This window comes from Nasonia vitripennis, unplaced genomic scaffold (assembly GCF_009193385.2).
Source record: "Nasonia vitripennis strain AsymCx unplaced genomic scaffold, Nvit_psr_1.1 unplaced0148, whole genome shotgun sequence".
In the NCBI taxonomy this organism is placed as follows: domain Eukaryota; kingdom Metazoa; phylum Arthropoda; class Insecta; order Hymenoptera; family Pteromalidae; genus Nasonia; species Nasonia vitripennis.
Window position 1 is genome coordinate 849,855 of NW_022279927.1, and position 21,531 is coordinate 871,385.

Consider the following 21,531-nt stretch of genomic DNA (forward strand, 5'->3'; position numbering starts at 1 on the left):
GTTCCTCAATTGTTTTCCCGTATATAAGGACATCGTCCAAAAATAAAAATATCTCTTTCCCTTGCATATCTTGAAAGATTTTATCAACACAACGCTGAAAAGTTGCTGGCGAGTTTGAAAGACCCATCGGCATTTTAGTGAATTCGTACAAATTGTTCGAAGAGCAAAAAGCAGTTTTATATCAGCTTCATGTAAAGGAATTTCGAAAAATCCTTGAGCTAGATCAAACACCAAAAAATATTACACTCCACCTACTTGATCGATGATGTCTAATATGTTTGGTAACGGATATTTGTCTTTTATAGTTATATCATTCCATTTCCGAAAATCAACAACTACTCGGTACCGTTTGTTACCTTTACTGTCAGGAGATTTTGCTACTAAAAATACCGGTGACGAATAATTAGAATTAGATTAGAATGTTGAATTATACCTCCGTCAAGCATTTCTTGTATTTGACAGTAAAATAGGCACATAGTTAACAGTTAGTATTCTATGTTTAATAAAATTGGTAGTTCCCAATTTTTCCCCTTTTAAATGAAAGCAATCGGCATATTCGTCTATAAGGCGTTCGATCGGCTGTCGTAGTTTGGCCTCTAAGTAAGTGTATCTTAGCAATGATTTCAAACGATCTACTCTTGGCATTTCGACATTTTCAGCTTCCGTGATTTGGAAGATAGGAATTGTTGTCGCGTTATATATATATATATATATATATATATATATATATATATATATATATATATATATATATATATATATATATATATATATATATATATATATATATATATATATATATATATATATATATATATGCATGTTTACTCGCGCATCTGTGCGCCACGTCATGTCACGTCACGTAGTCTGCGCGGAATCGCTAATGGTTTACAAGTCATGTTTGACTAGGCACGTGCGCACGTGCAGACACCCACTTAATGTCCCACGACATAAATCGTAAGCAGCCCTGCCTGGTCACTCCCTAGCTTAATAAGTAAGGTCAATGTTAATAAGAAGGTCGTCATTACACATGCCAGCCGCAACGACAGGAGAAGAAGAACGAGAACGGTGATGTCGCTCACGACGACATGCATCGTAACGCTCGAGTGTCCTCAACGTTTCTGCCCTCGCAAGAAATGATGACAACTGGGATGGATCACGTCCTCGTAATATATCTACGACATGAGAGGATAGACATTCTCTGGGTCTCCCATTAGAGACTGGAAAATAGAGGCACAAGAAAGAATGGGCAAGGAGCTCGAACTCGTCGACGTATTACCAAGGGTAAGAAAAGTTCCAGTGTCACATAATGTACTAATAATTACCTTATTACAGCTACGTACTCAAGGTGTAAATAATAATTCCAGTTTCAATGACTCCAAGTTAAAACAAATAAATATCACTAGATTATATAGGTAAAGAGGAAATTCAGAGTATGCATTATTTAAGGATTTGCTGTTTACAGAATTGCGTTCGAGGAAATTATACTATGTGTTCGACAAAATGAAATATGCTTTAATGCCTAGCGATGAGCTACATCATGACAAAGTTTTATAAAGATAAAGAAAGCGCATTTGAAAACACGGTGCGAGAGTATGAGAGCATCGAAGGTATGATTTAGAATGCAGAAAAGAAACAGTATATTGTGCAACGGGCTTTTTCTGCCTCGGGTGAAATTTAAGCATGAGTTGGAGTCGAGGGCGCCACAGGCGTGCTTAAATCTCACCCGAGGCAGAAATTGCCCCCCCCCCCCTTACTACACACGATACTTTTTTTGACAACTGCCTGTAAAGACCCATTTTTATACATATAGAGTGAATAGTAAATTGCGCATTTTGAGTCATAAGCCACTCTCTTTAAAAAATTTTCAAAATTTTTCAAAATTAAAAAAAAAATTGATTCAGTTCGAGTGTTTTTGAGGAGCGGGAGGGAATGGCTCGAAATTAACAGCTTGCCATTCACTTTAGATGCATGAAAACGGGACTTTTTCATGCACGTGTTAAGAAAAGTCTAATGTATAACGCCATGTTGCATGCTTATCCGGAGATTGCCACTGCAGAGAACATAACTTTGCATGGCACAGGCAAAAGGTATCATTACAACTAACTAAAAGAATTTATTTTGCAGCTGGACTTCTTAAAACCAAGAAGCCGCAGGATCGAGGCGGCCGTGACTTTTAGCGATGACACTAAGGAGCCCAGGAAATATTCCAAAATCAGGATCGCAATTACAAGCTCTCTGGAAGCAGACATTGCGGACAGTGTGGCGACCAAGCTCACCGCACTAATGAGTGCAGTAGTAAGGAGCCAAAGTGCTTCAACTGTGACCGATACGGTCACATATTGCTAAGTTGTCCTGAACCCACCAAACAAAATGAATCGCGAAAGAGAGCAGCCGAGAGAAAGCGCAGTCACTCTTCTCGGAGAAAGTCGAAGGGCGATGAGAAGCGCGCATCAATACCAGAGCTTCGAAAGGTCTAAGTCAAGGTCGTTGTGTAATTCCAGGCGCTCACGTAGATCGCCAACTCCCTTTGACAAAAAAGGTAATTTGTCTAATATATCATGTACTAAAATAGAATCGTATTCAGTGCATTGCAGTAGGGAAAACGCCCTAAAAAAGTTCATTCTAGACTCAGGTGCTACGGAGCACCTGACTAACTCTAGGTTAATTATGCGTCAACTCAAAGAGGAATCTAACGATTTGATAGGTTGCGCAAATAAAGGTAGCAAGATTCAAGCACAAGCAAAAGGTAAAATTTAAGCCTTACTAGACAACATCATTGGTCGCTATTGGTAGAAGCAATGCATATTTGTTTGGATACAGATATCACATTCGACGATTTGAATAATTCAAATGTAATGTTTCATTCATTTGTATCGCAAGTTGAAGAACTGTATTCATTGAAAATTATGACATACAACGTGCACCAGCTACTACATATTGCCAGGAGTATTAGTGATTGGGGACCATTATGGTCTCACTCAACCTTTTGTTTTGAAGCTGCTAATCACGACCTACTTAAGACTATACATTCTGCGAAAGGCGTCATATTAAAAATTTTGAGTTACAATAATCTTCAACGGTTTGCTAATATTTTAGAACAAACTGTGTATCAAGATTATTCTCTAACTGTACAAAATTATTGTAATAACACCCTTAAATCTAAATGTAGCAAAATGTTTAAATTATCAGAAATTGCTTATTTCGGTAAGACGACAATAATGGATAAACTTTTATTTATTAAATTAAATATTTCTCCGAGAGCCAAAATATTTTCGAAAATTGTATTGAACGGTTGTTTATTCCAGACTTCTGACAAAATTAATCAACGATCTTGTAACTTCTTTGCTCGGTTAAAAGATGGAAAATTTATCAAAATAAATTACTTTGTAGTTGATCTTGTAAATAAAATCGAATGTACAGTTTGTCAAATAATAAAAATAATGTAGAATAGTACTTAATATAATAAATAAAGAAGAAATAACGACAGTATTAACTACTGAAATTGATAGGAATTGTGTATATTTTAATACTGAAGGGAAAACGTACATAATATCGGTACCGAATCCTCACCATTACTAGATTTTAAAAAATATATATTTTTTACATATTTAAGTATAAGCTCATTAATTGTTAATCATGTTAAAATAATAATTGGATTACCTAATTGTTAAGTAATAACAGCAAATAAAAGCGATATCTGAAACCCAATAAAATATTAGTTATAGTATATATTTTGTGATACCTGTGAACACAAAAAATGAATGTCATTAATACCTAATAATCATTAATAAAATACATTAAATAATTATCCACCTCTCTGAAAGATTAAAATTAACTTACAAATAATTTAGGTTTTGAATCTCATAAATCATATGAGAGCTCATATGAGAGATCATCTGAGCTCTCATATGAGAGCTGATATGATTACTTTCAGCCGGGGTATATTTACATATTTTTAAATTCAAAAGTATGCATTATTTATTAAATTCAAAGCATAAAAAACCATAATTAATTTTTAAATACAAATATATTTTTAAAGTAAATGCAATTAAAATAATGTTTTTTAAATAAATAATTCTATAGTTTTATGTTTTAATAATTGATAACAACTGAAATTTACTTGACAATATATCGGTAAATATACATATTCAAATATTATATGATATATTAAAGTAAAAAAATTAGATAAATTATAGTAAATGAACAAATGATTTGCATCTGTATTATTTATTTTCATTCTTTAAAACATACACTGATTTATATCCAAAGTCTCATACAGATGTGCCAGCTCAAAACGGACTCGACCACCGAAGCAACACTTGAACATTTTTTTTGTTTCAGAAAGTTTTAATTATAATTTAATATGAATATGACATTAAAAAGGTCTCTAATCAATTTAAAATTCAAATTTCGTGCCACAATATAACATTAAAAAAAACACTAACTTGCTTATAGCAATAAATAAAGGAAATTTACAATAGATCGTACAATAGTTACAATTAATTACGGACTCTCCCCTATCTCATTTTGCAAAATTTCATAGTTTTATTATAATAACACAATGAAAAAATTGGATTACTCCTTAAATTGGAGCACAGTATAAAAATAATACTAGCTCAACCTTTTAAGTTTTTTGTAGTCATAATTATAATATCTTTTATGCAACACGCGAACGATTTTCGCGTTTTTCGTACCTATTAATAGGGACTAAAGTGACTCTTTTTTGACCGGCGGGCAAAAAAGTTATTTTAGCGGGCAATAAAAACCTTTATTGCCCGCATATTCAAACAGCGGGCAACAATGGCCTTTATTGCCCGCTAAAAAGTCTTTATTGCTCGCAAAATTTTTTTTTGTGATTTTGAAAGGTTTGCAATCCGTGACAATTGTAAAGTGTCTTTCGAGTAAATACGGTCTGAACTGCGATACAGAATATAGTATTGCTATGGCTTTTCGAGAGTATGAGTCGTACTGGCATTTGGTGTCGAAAGGTACTCGCGACAAGTATCCTATCGGTCCATTTTTGCCTATTACTCCTCGACTCAATATACCCCCTATAGCATGTAAACTGGCGTTACACGTTACTACAAAAGGCTTTGAAAAATCTGCAATTTGTAATACAGGTTTGCTAGAAAGTTTTTCTTTTAATATATCGAATGCTTCTTGAGTCTGCTCATTCCATACAAGGGCTACATCTTTCTTTAGTAAGTTACTCAATAGTTTAGCAATGCCCGAAAAATTATGTACAAATCGACGATAATAACCTGCTAGTCCCAGAAATTCGCAAATATTCTGTTGTGTTTTAGGTGATGGAAAGTTTCGTACTGCTTCTAATTTCTTAGGACCCGGCTTAACTCCTTCTATACTTAGCAAATGTCCCAAATAGATAACCTCTTTCTTTAGAAACTCGCATTTATCCGGTTGTAATTTTAAATTAGCTTCGCGTAATCTTCTCAAAAATTTTTCAAATTTAATATTATGTTCCTCAATTGTTTTCCCGTATATAAGGACATCGTCCAAAAATAAAAATATCTCTTTCCCTTGCATATCTTGAAAGATTTTATCAACACAACGCTGAAAAGTTGCTGGCGAGTTTGAAAGACCCATCGGCATTTTAGTGAATTCGTACAAATTGTTCGAAGAGCAAAAAGCAGTTTTATATCAGCTTCATGTAAAGGAATTTCGAAAAATCCTTGAGCTAGATCAAACACCAAAAAATATTACACTCCACCTACTTGATCGATGATGTCTAATATGTTTGGTAACGGATATTTGTCTTTTATAGTTATATCATTCCATTTCCGAAAATCAACAACTACTCGGTACCGTTTGTTACCTTTACTGTCAGGAGATTTTGCTACTAAAAATACCGGTGACGAATAATTAGAATTAGATTAGAATGTTGAATTATACCTCCGTCAAGCATTTCTTGTATTTGACAGTAAAATAGGCACATAGTTAACAGTTAGTATTCTATGTTTAATAAAATTGGTAGTTCCCAATTTTTCCCCTTTTAAATGAAAGCAATCGGCATATTCGTCTATAAGGCGTTCGATCGGCTGTCGTAGTTTGGCCTCTAAGTAAGTGTATCTTAGCAATGATTTCAAACGATCTACTCTTGGCATTTCGACATTTTCAGCTTCCGTGATTTGGAAGATAGGAATTGTTGTCGCGTTATATATATATATATATATATATATATATATATATATATATATATATATATATATATATATATATATATATATATATATATATATATATATATATATATATGCATGTTTACTCGCGCATCTGTGCGCCACGTCATGTCACGTCACGTAGTCTGCGCGGAATCGCTAATGGTTTACAAGTCATGTTTGACTAGGCACGTGCGCACGTGCAGACACCCACTTAATGTCCCACGACATAAATCGTAAGCAGCCCTGCCTGGTCACTCCCTAGCTTTGTGGGTCTCAGAAAGGCGGGAATTTGCCTAGAGCTTCGACTCAAAGGTGTAAGTCTGCACTGAAAGAGACTAGGCCGGTCGTAGGTGACATGCTACGGCGGGCACTGTGTATTGACTGCTACCTAGCCTGGGTATTGTGCACAAAACCTCGGGAGGATAGTACGTGTACTTTTTTAACAGCAGACGCACGTTTATATTTCAGACAAAAATCACCTGACTTTTGGAGAAGGGCACACGATGGTGAAGGCTTTTGGTAAAGCTGACTAGGTGAGAGCGTTAAGACGGCCCATAAGCCACAGATAAGATCAGGGAGTGACTGCCACACACGCACGTATGGACGCTCTGCCGGCGTTGATAAACGAGATATCTAAGGAGCAACGTGATGTATCTGCCTCTCTATGCAAAGGAATGGAGACGCTGATTAATGTATCCGTTAAGAACGCAGAGACTGTTGGAGTCATGAGTACCAATCTTCGGAGAGACATTGACATACTGACAAGGGTCATTGACAAACTTACCAATGCTGTGGCTGCACGTATCGGAGCACCGGTAGATTGTGTTCTCCCAGAACTCGTATAACCTACAGGCAACCCGATCAACGCGGCAAACGAAACTGTGCGGCCACGCATAATAAGTAAGGTCAATGTTAATAAGAAGGTCGTCATTACACATGCCAGCCGCAACGACAGGAGAAGAAGAACGAGAACGGTGATGTCGCTCACGACGACATGCATCGTAACGCTCGAGTGTCCTCAACGTTTCTGCCCTCGCAAGAAATGATGACAACTGGGATGGATCACGTCCTCGTAATATATCTACGACATGAGAGGATAGACATTCTCTGGGTCTCCCATTAGAGACTGGAAAATAGAGGCACAAGAAAGAATGGGCAAGGAGCTCGAACTCGTCGACGTATTACCAAGGGTAAGAAAAGTTCCAGTGTCACATAATGTACTAATAATTACCTTATTACAGCTACGTACTCAAGGTGTAAATAATAATTCCAGTTTCAATGACTCCAAGTTAAAACAAATAAATATCACTAGATTATATAGGTAAAGAGGAAATTCAGAGTATGCATTATTTAAGGATTTGCTGTTTACAGAATTGCGTTCGAGGAAATTATACTATGTGTTCGACAAAATGAAATATGCTTTAATGCCTAGCGATGAGCTACATCATGACAAAGTTTTATAAAGATAAAGAAAGCGCATTTGAAAACACGGTGCGAGAGTATGAGAGCATCGAAGGTATGATTTAGAATGCAGAAAAGAAACAGTATATTGTGCAACGGGCTTTTTCTGCCTCGGGTGAAATTTAAGCATGAGTTGGAGTCGAGGGCGCCACAGGCGTGCTTAAATCTCACCCGAGGCAGAAATTGCCCCCCCCCCCCTTACTACACACGATACTTTTTTTGACAACTGCCTGTAAAGACCCATTTTTATACATATAGAGTGAATAGTAAATTGCGCATTTTGAGTCATAAGCCACTCTCTTTAAAAAATTTTCAAAATTTTTCAAAATTAAAAAAAAAATTGATTCAGTTCGAGTGTTTTTGAGGAGCGGGAGGGAATGGCTCGAAATTAACAGCTTGCCATTCACTTTAGATGCATGAAAACGGGACTTTTTCATGCACGTGTTAAGAAAAGTCTAATGTATAACGCCATGTTGCATGCTTATCCGGAGATTGCCACTGCAGAGAACATAACTTTGCATGGCACAGGCAAAAGGTATCATTACAACTAACTAAAAGAATTTATTTTGCAGCTGGACTTCTTAAAACCAAGAAGCCGCAGGATCGAGGCGGCCGTGACTTTTAGCGATGACACTAAGGAGCCCAGGAAATATTCCAAAATCAGGATCGCAATTACAAGCTCTCTGGAAGCAGACATTGCGGACAGTGTGGCGACCAAGCTCACCGCACTAATGAGTGCAGTAGTAAGGAGCCAAAGTGCTTCAACTGTGACCGATACGGTCACATATTGCTAAGTTGTCCTGAACCCACCAAACAAAATGAATCGCGAAAGAGAGCAGCCGAGAGAAAGCGCAGTCACTCTTCTCGGAGAAAGTCGAAGGGCGATGAGAAGCGCGCATCAATACCAGAGCTTCGAAAGGTCTAAGTCAAGGTCGTTGTGTAATTCCAGGCGCTCACGTAGATCGCCAACTCCCTTTGACAAAAAAGGTAATTTGTCTAATATATCATGTACTAAAATAGAATCGTATTCAGTGCATTGCAGTAGGGAAAACGCCCTAAAAAAGTTCATTCTAGACTCAGGTGCTACGGAGCACCTGACTAACTCTAGGTTAATTATGCGTCAACTCAAAGAGGAATCTAACGATTTGATAGGTTGCGCAAATAAAGGTAGCAAGATTCAAGCACAAGCAAAAGGTAAAATTTAAGCCTTACTAGACAACATGAGGTCCCTACAATTAGATAAAATAATTTACGCCGAAAATTCCAAAAAGAATTTGCTCTTCCTTAGGAAGTTCAAGGATAAAGGATTAGGCATATACTTAGACAGCGAAAAGATAAACGTCTTTGACCCCGATTCAAAACAGCTGATTTTAGAAGGCAAATAGGAGTGTATGGGACCGATCTGCCCAACGACACACCTTAAAGGTTTTAAGTTCATAGTTGTTCTAATTGATAACCATTCACGATTTGCAATGGCCTACCCCGTAGAGCATAAATCAGACGCAGCAGAAGGCATTGATGATTTTATGGTTAAATGTAGGAATATCTGTAGCACCGACGCTAAGTTTTGTTATCTATACAGTGACGAAGGCACAGAGTTTACGAGCAGTAAGACCAAGAAAGTACTTAAAAAGCATGAAGCTAAGTTGAGAATAGTATGCCCCCTATACGCCGCAGCTAAATGGTTTAGCTAGATTTAATCAGACCATTCAGAAGCTCACGAGAGCACTCATGTTCGACTCAAGACTGCCAGCAAACTCATGGGACCTTGCGCTTAAAGCCGAAGTCTACATTTACAACTTAAATCCACACAAGACGCTCCATTTTAAGTCACCCTTGTTAATGTCATGTCCCAAAACCAAAGTTCGTATGAATCAGTTTAAATGCTTTTGTTACATAGCGTTCACTAAGGTACCGGGTAAACCAGATATGAAATTCAACAAGCTGGCGTTCTTCTATTTGTTTCTAAATCCAGAAAACGGAAAGATCCATGAAAGTCGAAACTTAAACTTCTTAGAACATTAGGTGTTTGGCGACGTTTATAAAACAGAGGATATTAAGAACTGGAAGATAAGCAACGTCGAAATTAACAAAGAGACTTGGCTATTTGAGACTCTAACAAACAATGACGTAGTCAATGAAGAATTAGTCAAAGAACCAAAGAAGAGAGGAAGGCCTGCTAAGCACTTGAGTACCTCACAGCCTCCTAAGGAAAAGAGAAAAGAGAATTGTCCAACAACACGCAATAAGAGCAGAGTAACGGCAGCTGGAAGCACTGATAACGGTGATAAAGAAGCTCTGGCTGCTGATGGTTCCTAAAGGGAAGTATGGCTGGAAGCTGTTAAGAAAGAAAAGGCAGATCTTGAGAAGAGCAACGTTTTTGAGATTATTTCGTCGCTCCGTACGAAGACTAGCACAGTTCAAATTTTCAAACGAAAACTAGCACAACTCACAATTTGCCGCGAAGAGTAGCACAGTTTAGAAATGCGGTCAAGAGTAGCACAACTCGCGACTTTATATTACTTAAAATGTGAGTATTTTACGTTTTTATTGAGTTATTTTGTTGGTTAAGTTCATGAAAACCTTGGACAAAGACAGATAAACCTCAAAGTTTAAAAAGATTTCGGAAATTCTAGAAGGTTTCTAAAAAAGTGAATAATTTAAAAAAATGTTTGTAAAAAATTATTGTATTTGTAAAAATAATTTTAAGTTCGGTAAAAAGTTGTAAATTGTGAATATATAAAATGTTCATTAGGGACAGATTTGCAGAAATTTTTATAGAAATTCGTTGTTTAAGTTGTGAGAAAGTTTGAGTTGTGCTAGTTTTCGCGGGAAATTTTGAGTTGTGCTAGTCTAGCGTGCGTGAAATGAGTTGTGCTACTTATGACGGGAAATTTGAACAGGGCTACTCTTAGTAGGGAGCGACGATATCTAGGCCAAGTTATAAAGACAAACGGTCAAATATTCTTGACTCCAGGTGGGTGTTTAAGAAGAAGCCTAATAACACCCGTTTTCCTGATTACAAAGCCAGGATTGTAATCAGAGGCATCAAGGACAATAATTTGTACGACTCATGTGAAACTTATGCTCCAGTGTCCAGGTTGGCAGTGGTACGTGCAGTTTTGCCGATAGTCAACAAACATAGGCTGATAATGGGGCAACTCGATGTAAAGGCTGCATTTCGGCATAGCCCTATCAAGAGAGAAATATTCATGGACATCCCAGATGGTTTCGAAGAATTTGAAGGCCAGAAGTCACGTTTGGAAGTTGCACAAGTCGCTGTATGGCTTGAAAACAAGCCCGAAGAATTGGAATCTGCATTTCTCAGAATACGCAAAACAGCTAGGGTTTAATGCAAGTGGCAGAGATCTGTGTCTCTTTATCCATAACGTTAAAGAAGTGCTAATTATTCTGCTATTATACGTGGATAATATCTTGCTTTCACGCCACAGAAAAATGTATTACATTGAGTCAAACGAAATTCATCGAGAAAATGCAAAGCAAGTTTGGGTATCGCAAGCCGAATCGCAGCGCACACCTATGATTACCAATCAAGTTCTTAATAGAGAAAGGAAAGAAAGAGAAGGTGATCAAGAAGAAGGAAAGGTGGTAGACCAACGAATTTATAGGGAAGTCGTAGGTTCACTAATGTATCTTGTCTCAGGTACACGACCGGACCTAGCATATACTGTCAATGTGCTAAGCCATCATCAGCAAAGTCCAACTAAACACGAATGGAAGATGATAAGACGAGTGTTCAATTACCTTTAATACTCAAAGGCCTGAAAGCTAACGTACAGAGGTGAGAGTGATAGTCTTGAAGCTTACTCTAATGCAAACTTAGCAGATTGCAAAGGCTCACTAACTTGTCTTTTGGCTTACATCATAAGCTAACTAAATTACTTCTGTCATACTAAAGTACGTTTATGTTCGCAAAGAAATAAATGATGGACCATCATCCACTTGAGGCAAGCAATCTGTGTGTATTTTCACACCGACCCGACGACCACCATCAGGAAGGAGTGTTAGAATTGTCATGGCGCTGGAGGCCGTCCAGTCACTGCACACACTCCTATATATACACACATTCATCCACCTAAGCACCATGGACTAGCAGCGCTCGCTGTTACTGCTGGCACAGCGGCACGACACTTCTCGTCCAACTGCCCTCACGAGAAAAGCTTCCACTTCAGTTCACGCATACGTTTCATGCCTTTTGTATACGTCCTTTGTTCTCACAATAAACTGACATCTTTAATCCGATATTTATTCGCTTTACATTCTTTTATTCACCGCACCTTTTTCATTTATACGCGACGCAACGGTTATTAGATTAATGACAGTTTCTTTTCATCCTCCTATTCCAGCATTTTTCAACAATAGTGATTTTTCCTATGTTTTATTCTCGAAAGAGCGACTTATAATTAGTTGTCACTGAAGAGTGGCGATGGTAGGTATACACCAACTTGATTGTATGATTATCCTTGTGATTTATTAATTGTCATTTTAAACCTAATCTTATGGAAATTTGTTTTTGACGCATATTAAATGGTAATTATTCTGTTGGATATGCCAGTTTTTATATTTAAAAATGAATCTCAAACAGATGTAGAAAGTTAAGGCTAGAAAAATAAATCCCTTTCGCAAATGTATAGTTTTATGACTGGCTTGAGTCCATGACGACACGCGCTGCGACGCGTCACTCGTCTTCGATTTTATGGAGAGCTTTGCCATCTAAAGGCCCGATAGCTCGCTGGTCACTCTAGCCCTCAGCAGCCCTTAGTCTCTGACAGCGTCTCGTGGAGATCGGACGTGCCTCTTTCCTTGTGCTCTCAAAATAAATTCAAAGTTAAAGTAGAATATTCTGAGTTTTGTTTCATTTTATTCACCTATTACTAATATCTTCTTTAGATGGTGATAAAGTTATTCTTGGTATTATAACTAATTTTCCAATATGTTTGCGACTTAACATTTTTGCTTGAATTGAACATTTTAATAACTTTTTCACTATTAACTTCGACCCATTCCAGATACCATCGTTAGCATACTATAATAATAACAATACAATAGCTCCAAGTTTTAATCGTAATATGTGTGGTGAAAGTCCATTAGCAGTTAACGAATTGAGAAATTCTGTAAGTAATATAATATATAAATTTTCTCCATCATCGTCTTCTGCCGTATCTATACTTAAATATTCAATAGCGTGCCCTTCCATTATAACCACAATTTTATTATTAAAATTAATGAGATAATTTCTTTTTGAAGCCAAAATAACTTCATCATTCAATGTTTTATCATGTAATTTTATTTCCTTTCCGAAAATATCCCTAATAATATCATTTTATATCGTTATTATGTTAACAGGCATTTTGAATAACTCATTTTCTTCTTCATATAAATCAAAACGTTTCACAACGTCTTCATTCAATAATCATTGCTTAAAGTTATTGTCATTGTCAGAAACGTAAAGACTTTTATTTAATGTCAATCGTCTTAAGTTTGGCCATAAATAACTGCGTTTAATTAAATTTTTAATAACTTCTATACGACAACCATGACGACACTAGTGAAAAAAGTGCTATGCCAAACTATGCTGAAACCGTGCTAAAACTGCGCCAGAGCTGTGCTAAAACTGTGCCAGAGCTGTGCTAAAACTGTGCCAAACTGTGACGAACTATACACATTTCAGACATTTGATACACTTATGGCAGTTTGACACAATATTAGCACAGTTTGCCATACTAACTAATGTTGATTAATGAAATTGTGTGCAAATTTCATCGCATTGTTTAAAATTATTAAAATTTATTAAATTCAAATAATGAGGGCCTAATTAGATGTTATTATCTGGATGAGAACACTAAAACTCTGGTTATGAGCTACGAAATTTTTATTTTCCAATCATTTTATTTAAACAAAATTTTATATCTGTGCCAAACTGTATCAAACTGTGCCGAACTTATGCTAAATTGTGCCAAACTGTGCCAAACTGTGCCAAACTCATGCTGAACTGTGCCAGACTGTGTCAATATTATGCCGAACTTAGCCAATTTCGTGAGACACTGTGCCAATATCGTGCTAAACTGTGTCATAATACACGAAAATTGAGTAAAAAATTGTAGTAAAACTGTTCATGCCAAACTGTGCTAAAACTATGCCACATCTGTGCCATAGCTGTGCCAAAACTGTCCCACAACTGTTCCATAAGTGTGTAAAATGTCCAAAATGTGTATGGTTTGGCACACTTTGGCACAGACGTGGCACAGCACTGGTACAGTTTTGACACAGATTGGCATATTTCTAATTTTCAGTGGTGGAACAACTCGTAAAGTTTGTCTAAAATCTCCTGATACAAGCAATGTTTTACCACTAAATGTTTTTTTCTTGTATTCCATATATCTTGAAGTAGACAATTGGCTGCTTAAAATGCAAATTTTGAAATCATTGATATTTTATCCCATATAATAATTTGTACACTTTTTAATATTTTATCATCATTTGAATTAGGTTTTACATTACATGTTGGACACTTCGTTATATTAGTCGTACAAGTGTATGTTGAAGGTTTCTGTCACTAATCCGTAAAATTTTGGGTTTCAAATATTTATTTTATTCATATGTTCGTGTACTTTTACGTGCATATGCGTACAATCCTGTACGTTCACGTAAGTTTGTGTACGTTTGCGTACGTTTGCGTACGTTCGCGTACGTTTAGGAATATGTTCGTACGCCACTGTAGGGCTATGTCCACAATTGGCCGAATTCGTTACCGTATTCGTAGACGGTGGTGCTTTAGACAGTACTGCCAAAGTAATTTCGCTGTTAAGGTTAGTTACAGCCTACTTGCAAAAGCCGAATTAGGTTGGCAGTACTACTCAAAGCTCTACCATTTACGAATACGCTAACGAATTCGGCCAATTGTGGACACAGCCTAAAAAATGTTTGAATTCCAACAAAATCTTACGTAAACGTACGTTAACGTACGCAAATGTACGTGAACGTACGCAAATGTACGTGAACGTACGCAAATGTACTAAAATGCAGTAAAGTTTTTCGTATAATTGCCTTATCGTGCTAATAAATTTTTCCATTTGGGTTCTTTCAACTATACTGTAATCTATAAAACAATTTATGTGCAAAAAGACGACAGACATTTTTTTATTCAACATTTTGCTAAAAAAGGTCTAAAAAAAGAAATGTGCTACGTTACCTCGGACATTTTTTTGATCAACATTTTGCTTAGTAAATATTAAAAAAACAGAATAATTGTAAACAGTTTCAAATATTTATATGCGGGATTATATACTTTTTATTGTTCGTAGCTTTATTAAAATTCTCAATATTACTGCATGTCTTTTTGGTTTGCATTGATTCATTTTGAAACCTTTTCAAATAATCAAAAGTATTCTCGTTACCTATTTCTTAATTTTGTTTTTAGCGCTTCTGTTGACTGGTGTCAATGCAGAGGACTGTAGGTTCGGGTGGTTCAGTAGAATTTGTTCATCACGTCTTATATATGGTCTTGGGTTATGCTGAGGTTCTTTTTTTTATTTTTTTGCTTGGAGTGTTATTTTCCAGTTGCTGAATTTTACTATCTGCAACATTCTTAACATCTATAGGTACTTCAAGCCTGTTTGTTAATTCCATGTTGTCATAGATTGATTTAGTTGTAGGTGAAAATTAGGTTTAATCAGGTAATCGACGGAGTCGATATATTTATCAATTTTTTTTCTAATGATACTGTACAGGTTGAAGTCATAGGTGTAATGTTGTCTATTACTGTAGTACCAGTTTATTCACTTTGCATTGTTTTTATCACAATAACTTGTTTTATGGGTTTCAAAGCATTTTGAAACCTGGGCAGATGTTAACTAAATCATAGGCTTCACAATGTTGGTACTCAACAAAAATTTTGTTGCTATTTTCTCTTACGTGCTTGTAGATTTCAGCTGGAACTGGAACCAGTAGGGCAGTATTCAAGTTGATATGCTTGTTCTTGTACATATGCAGGACTTGTTCTTTCCTTTCAAGTTACTGCAATTCCTTTCATTGATGTCATTCTCGATTTCCTTGGTTTCCGTGTTTATATAATTGTCAATATATAAACATGATGTGATATTCATCTACTAGTTTTTCTTTAAGTACTGTCTCAGTCAATTCAGCACTTTTATCAATTAGACAGCTTATAATGACTGCATCATTTTTATTCACGTAGATGTTTTTTGTTTAAATTTTTGCTTCCTCCTAGAGGAAGCTTTGTAATAGTAAAATTTTCGAGTCTCTCTAAAATAGGTTAGAAATACATTCTGAGGTTTGTACAGTTCAAATAACGTGTTTTTAAAAAATGTCCGTATGGATGTGTGTGTGTGAGTGTATGTATACCGCAATATTTTCGAATCGAGAATACGAATGTCTACAAAATTTGGCGTGTTTATCCATTTTTGAATTCTGAAGTGGGGAAAAGAAGTTATTTTTCATTTCACCAACTATATTTTTTTTAATAACACATTGCACAAAAATTCGTGTGCACGAAGTTTGCAAAAGTTTTATAGAAAAGTGTACGATACGAGTGCATAAAGTAGATCGATCCCGATCGAGCAAAGCAATAAGTAATATACTATTACGTAATTGAACATTTTTCTAAGAAGAAGAATGCGAATATTTAAATCAATAAAGGATGAGGTGATTGTCCCATGTAATTATCATCCATTAGCAGAATAGGAGGAAGCTAAGTGCCAATGACTTGGCAGCGGTTTTTTTTATTTCAGTTGTGAGACAATCAATAACGGACTATATGACATCGATATTGCTGTCATTGTTTTATCGAATATTTTAGGATATTTTGTCGGTGTTGATCTTGAGTAGTTTATGGTATCTGAGTATGTGCAAAACTTTATGTCACTGCCATTCATGGTGTTTTGTAACTTCTCTCTTAAAAGGTCATTTTTCTCAGTTAATTCACTCTTTAACCTTTTCAACATAATGTTTTCCGTTTTTAGAAGTTTAATATCACTTTCTTCAATAGATTCAGCTTCTTGTAAGTCTTGAGTTTTAATACTAGTCTCTGCCCGTAAGTCATTTGTCACATCTTCTGATTTTTTTTTAATTTAATCTGTTCTATTAAAAATGATGGTGATTTGCTTAATACTACCTCAATAATTTTTTAGGTATGCTTTGAATATTTGCTTTATGTAACCGGCTGTCTGCGAACGAGAAAGCGCTCTAGACTTACTGATATAGCGTAACTATCATAGAAAGCCACGGCACGCTCTTTGCGCATCCAGGCAGTTAGAAAAGCAGTCGCAAGAACTGAAGATACAGGTAAGAGTTTTGTTGTATTATAACCGCAGGCAACATTCTCCGGAAAAAGGTATGTATCAATAAAAAAAACTTTAAAAAATAAAAATTTTTTCTTTAGTTTTCTCAAATGTTTACTTACTTTTCCAAATTCGCTTAGACCTCCAGATAAACCTTGGGTAGAGTTTGTCTCCCCTACTGAACAAGTTGCCCTAAAAAATACATATAACATAGTATATTTTTATAATTTAAATATTTTATTTAAATAAACAAGTTTTACAATCCTTTCACATCAATAATAGCATCCCATGGCAAACATAAATACAGTGTATGTATATGTGTGTGTATATATCGTCGGTCCCTACGAAGAGTTGTATGGTTCAGATTTGCTACGAAGACTAGTACGGTTCAGATTTGCTGCGAAGACTAGTACATTTCAGATCTTTCCCACATGAAAGTATCCAATTGTTTTAAAGAAACACAAATGGTTATTTTGGTTAAAACTAATAGAATTGCAATATTTTTAAAGTTAGCAAAAAATGAGATTTAATATTAATTTTTTTGGCAACTTTGGAAATATTGAAATTTTATTAATTTTAACTAAAATGACTATTTGTTTATCTCCATAACAATTGTATTTTTTCATGTGGGAAAGATGTAAAATGTACTAGTCTACGTGGCGAATCTGAACCGTACTACTCTTCGTAGGGACCGACGATATATATGTAGAAATGTGCTTCAATGAAATACGGTCTATCGAAACTTAATTCAATAGGCCAGTAAAGCAAAATAATGACTTGGTGTGGAGAAAAATAGTTGTATATTTTAATAGATATGAAGAGCGATCTGTTGCTGTTGAGCGATATATATATATATATATATAAACTGAGCCCGACGCAAGTCCGTTACAGTGCCTTCGACCGCGAACTATTCGCTATCTACCTGGCGATCATACATTTCTGCTACATGGTACGAGCTTGCGCGTTCGTCGTCTACACGATCCATAAGACACAGATTTTTGCTTTTTAGCAAAAACCAAGCATGACCCAGGCAGGCCCGACACCTAGACATCATCAGCCAATACTCGACGGACATACAACATATCTCCAGCAGAGACAATGTTGTCGCAGATGCCTTATCACGCATCAAAGCAGTGACGACGCCGATCGACTACAGCGAGCTAGCAGACGCACAATGAGGCGAGATCCAAAACATCAAGTCGACAGATCACGGCCTCCAACTTAAGCTAATGCAGATTCCAGGGACCGACGCCAAAATCCTGTGCGATGTGTCGACGAACACCGCGCGACTCTTCATCACGGAGACTTTCCGTAGAGCAGCATTCGACGCAGTGCACAATCTCGCTCATCCAGGTTTTAAAGCCACAGTCAAGCTCATGACAAAACGCTACGCGTGGCCGTCCATCAAGGCGGACTGTTGGACATGGGCGCAAGCCTGCATCTAGTGCCAACAGTCAAAGACCTCCCGATACGTTACGTCACCAATCGGAGATTTCACGTCACTATCTGCGGGATTGCAGCACGTGCAAATCGACATTATCATTCTGCCACTATCTGAAGATCAGAAATACTGTCTCACGTGCGTGGATCGTTGCACGCGCTGGCCAGAAGCTTTGTCGATACCGGACCAGGTAGTGGAGACATTCGCTCGTGCTTTCTACGCCGGCTGGATCTGCCCTTAAGCATATCGCGGCGCGTCACCACCAATCAAGGTCGGCAATTCGAGTCATACATTTTCTAATTGTTTAGCCGATTAACCGGTACGGCTCACCTGCGAATGATCGCTTATCATTCGCTAGCAAACGGAACGGTGAAGGACTTCGTCGCCATTTGATGCCAGCAAGACGTGGACACAGGTTCTGCCCACCGTCCTCCTAGGCATACGGGCAGCATGAAAGGACAACCTCACAGCTACCTTGGCAGAACTCGTTTACGATGAACCTCTGCGTTTAACTGAAGAGTTTCTTGCTTACGACGACCGCCAGACCAAAGATCTGGCGTTTCTTATCAGGCAGCTGCAAGAATACTTGCAACAGCTAAGCCCAGCAGCCGTCATGCGACATGGCACAACGAGAACTTTCGTTTTGAAGGACCTGGCAACATCGGGGCATGTTTTCATACGTCATGACGCTGTAAAAAACTCGCTCCAGATGCCATACGACAAACCGTTTCAAGTCGTTAGCCGCAGTGACAAAACATTTATTTTCAACGTGCATGGCAAAGACACGACGGTTTCCATTGACAGGCTGAAACCTCCCTATACCTTGGAGGAAGGCAACTTAAGCCACCAACCGCTTTCAATGACACCAACACCGCTACTTCCATCCAACATGCCCACCGAGCAGACACCGAAACCACCAACATCCCAGAGGCAGACGAGCTAACAAGGATCCGACCAGAACGCATGGTCGAGGATAAACGTAGAGATACATGGTCGATATAATGGCAAAGATATTGATAATGATAAAGATGAACAATAGGGATATATCCCTATGGTATCACATAAAATCAGTAAGAAAGAAACTAAGAGACTCGGAAATCATAGGGCGCGGTAGCACCTCAATAATAAGTATAAGTTTTATACACTGTGCCGTCGGGAGCGCGCCGCGACCTATTATACTTTGAATTTGCTAAATAACCTATTAACGTTTTACAAATTCTGTATATATTTTATTCGATCTCCTGTTTATGTTTATGTATGAATATATAATTTCAAAGATTTTCATAAGATCTTTTTAATTACCATATTATTTTGTTAAGAAAATTGCTTGTTTTTAAAATAATTAAGTTTGAAAATTGATTTTGCGAAAAAAATTAATATTTCGCCTCTCCGATTCTCCTTTTTTTCTTTTAGTCAGTCATAGCTATATAGATATACATACGATTCTTTAATTATTACAAAAGCTATTCAATAGATATTACAAATATAAAAGAATTTAAATTATATCTCCTGTTGACTCATCTGTTGTATTATAGATGCAAAAAAGCTTGATTGCTGTACACCCAACGGTAATATTTGAATGAAAAAACGGTCGCGCCATGTCTTATCAGGTTAATTTAATTGATCAGCTAATGAGAGTAAACACTGTGCGGAGCGCGAGTGCTCGAGTGTTTTTCTCATCTCATGGCTTGCAGCCGTTTCTTTATCGCTGCAAGGGTCAAATATGCATATGCTATGCAGTTACAGGCAATTTTTAAAGCCCATGCTTAGTAGCCGACACTGGCAGAAAACCGCCTGTAGTTCCAAAATATTCTTATTCCAGTAAGATAATTATTCAGTGCAAGCCCAGCTGAGCTGATCGAGCAGCAGAACAGTCAATATTCTAATCAGAATTCAGCAAATATAGATAGAGAAGTCTTACTTATATACTAATTTAGACGCCAGCTTCCTTTCTGTGTTTTTTAAATTGTTCCCTGGATTTTTTAACTCTATATGGTTATATTTATACCCTGGTAGCAAATCATCCATTTAAAATGGCCGTAAAGGCAAAAACTGGCTTAGTAAAATGTGGAAAAACTGGACATTTTAAATTTCCTAAAAATAGCGATATCTTTGGCATTTCTTATGGTTGAGAATTAAAAATATCAATAAATCAATTAATTTTTCGGATGTAAAATATAAAATTATTAATATTTATGCGTAAGCTGAATAATTTAAACATACGGCTAAGCTCGTAAGGCTTGTATGGAACAACGTCTGCGTGACTCAGTCGGCTAAGGCACACGGCCGTACTTATTTGGCCTCGTGCAGGGTGCAGGTTCAAGTCTCCGGTCAGACAAAACTTTATCTGATGCAAAAAATTATTTTATACCTCCGTTTAAACTAAAAACTCGAAACCAAGCCTGCTAGATACCATTTTCCAATTCTAACCTCAAACTGTGATAAACACGTGTTACCCAGCTGTGTTACTCGACCAACTTTAATGGGCAGTTTGTACTTGAGAACAAGGTAAGCAGATTGAATCCAAGAACTGTCCATTAAGTTGGAGAAAAAGCGTTACATTCTGCCTAAGAAATGGCAAAGAAAACTGCTTAGTTCTTAGATTCCATTCCAAGAACTGGCCATTAAGTGGGTTACCGATTCTACTAGGGTAGTGCCTATTCTATACATTCCATACATTTCTATACATTCTCTGTTTGTTATTAACAATAATAACAGCGAATTCATGGTTTTATAAAAATATCTCAAAAACTACTAAACAATCATCGTGATTGAAAGTTGCTTGAAATATTGAAATGCATAAATTATCATTCGACGTATTTTCGCGTAAAAGCAATTTTTGCAAAAATGTAACTCCTAGCATCATGTCCCAGAAATTTTTCAAATGGATATTGTTGTAATTGAGCAGCTTTATTGCAAATAATTTAGTTTTCCAGCTGTCAAATACTTTTCTTATTCATTATTAAAAATAATGATGGTCACAATGTGGTTTTCCAACAATAACTCAAAAACGACTGCTCTTATTGCAAATAAAGTTATTAAAACTTGTTCAAGACAAAGTGCATAAAATATTATCTTAAGCATTTTAGTGCAGGTGTAGTAGATTTGCAAAAATCAAACCTAAACT

The 21,531-nt window shown here is 36.6% G+C and overlaps 1 protein-coding gene across 11 annotated transcripts in view; it reads right to left on the bottom strand.

Moving 5' to 3' along the window:
* The window catches only part of LOC107982149 (dipeptidase 1), a 662,392-nt gene that overhangs the window by 240,226 nt on the left and 400,635 nt on the right, over positions 1-21,531 (bottom strand). For all 11 annotated transcript variants that reach the window (XR_004345325.1, XM_032602224.1, XM_031933340.2 and 8 more), the window contains one exon: positions 17,086-17,155. Coding sequence is in view for 10 of the 11 variants with exons in the window: in XM_032602224.1 (XP_032458115.1) it covers positions 17,086-17,155 (70 nt within the window). In the remaining variant the exon portion in view is untranslated. The remainder of the gene's footprint in view (positions 1-17,085; positions 17,156-21,531) is intronic.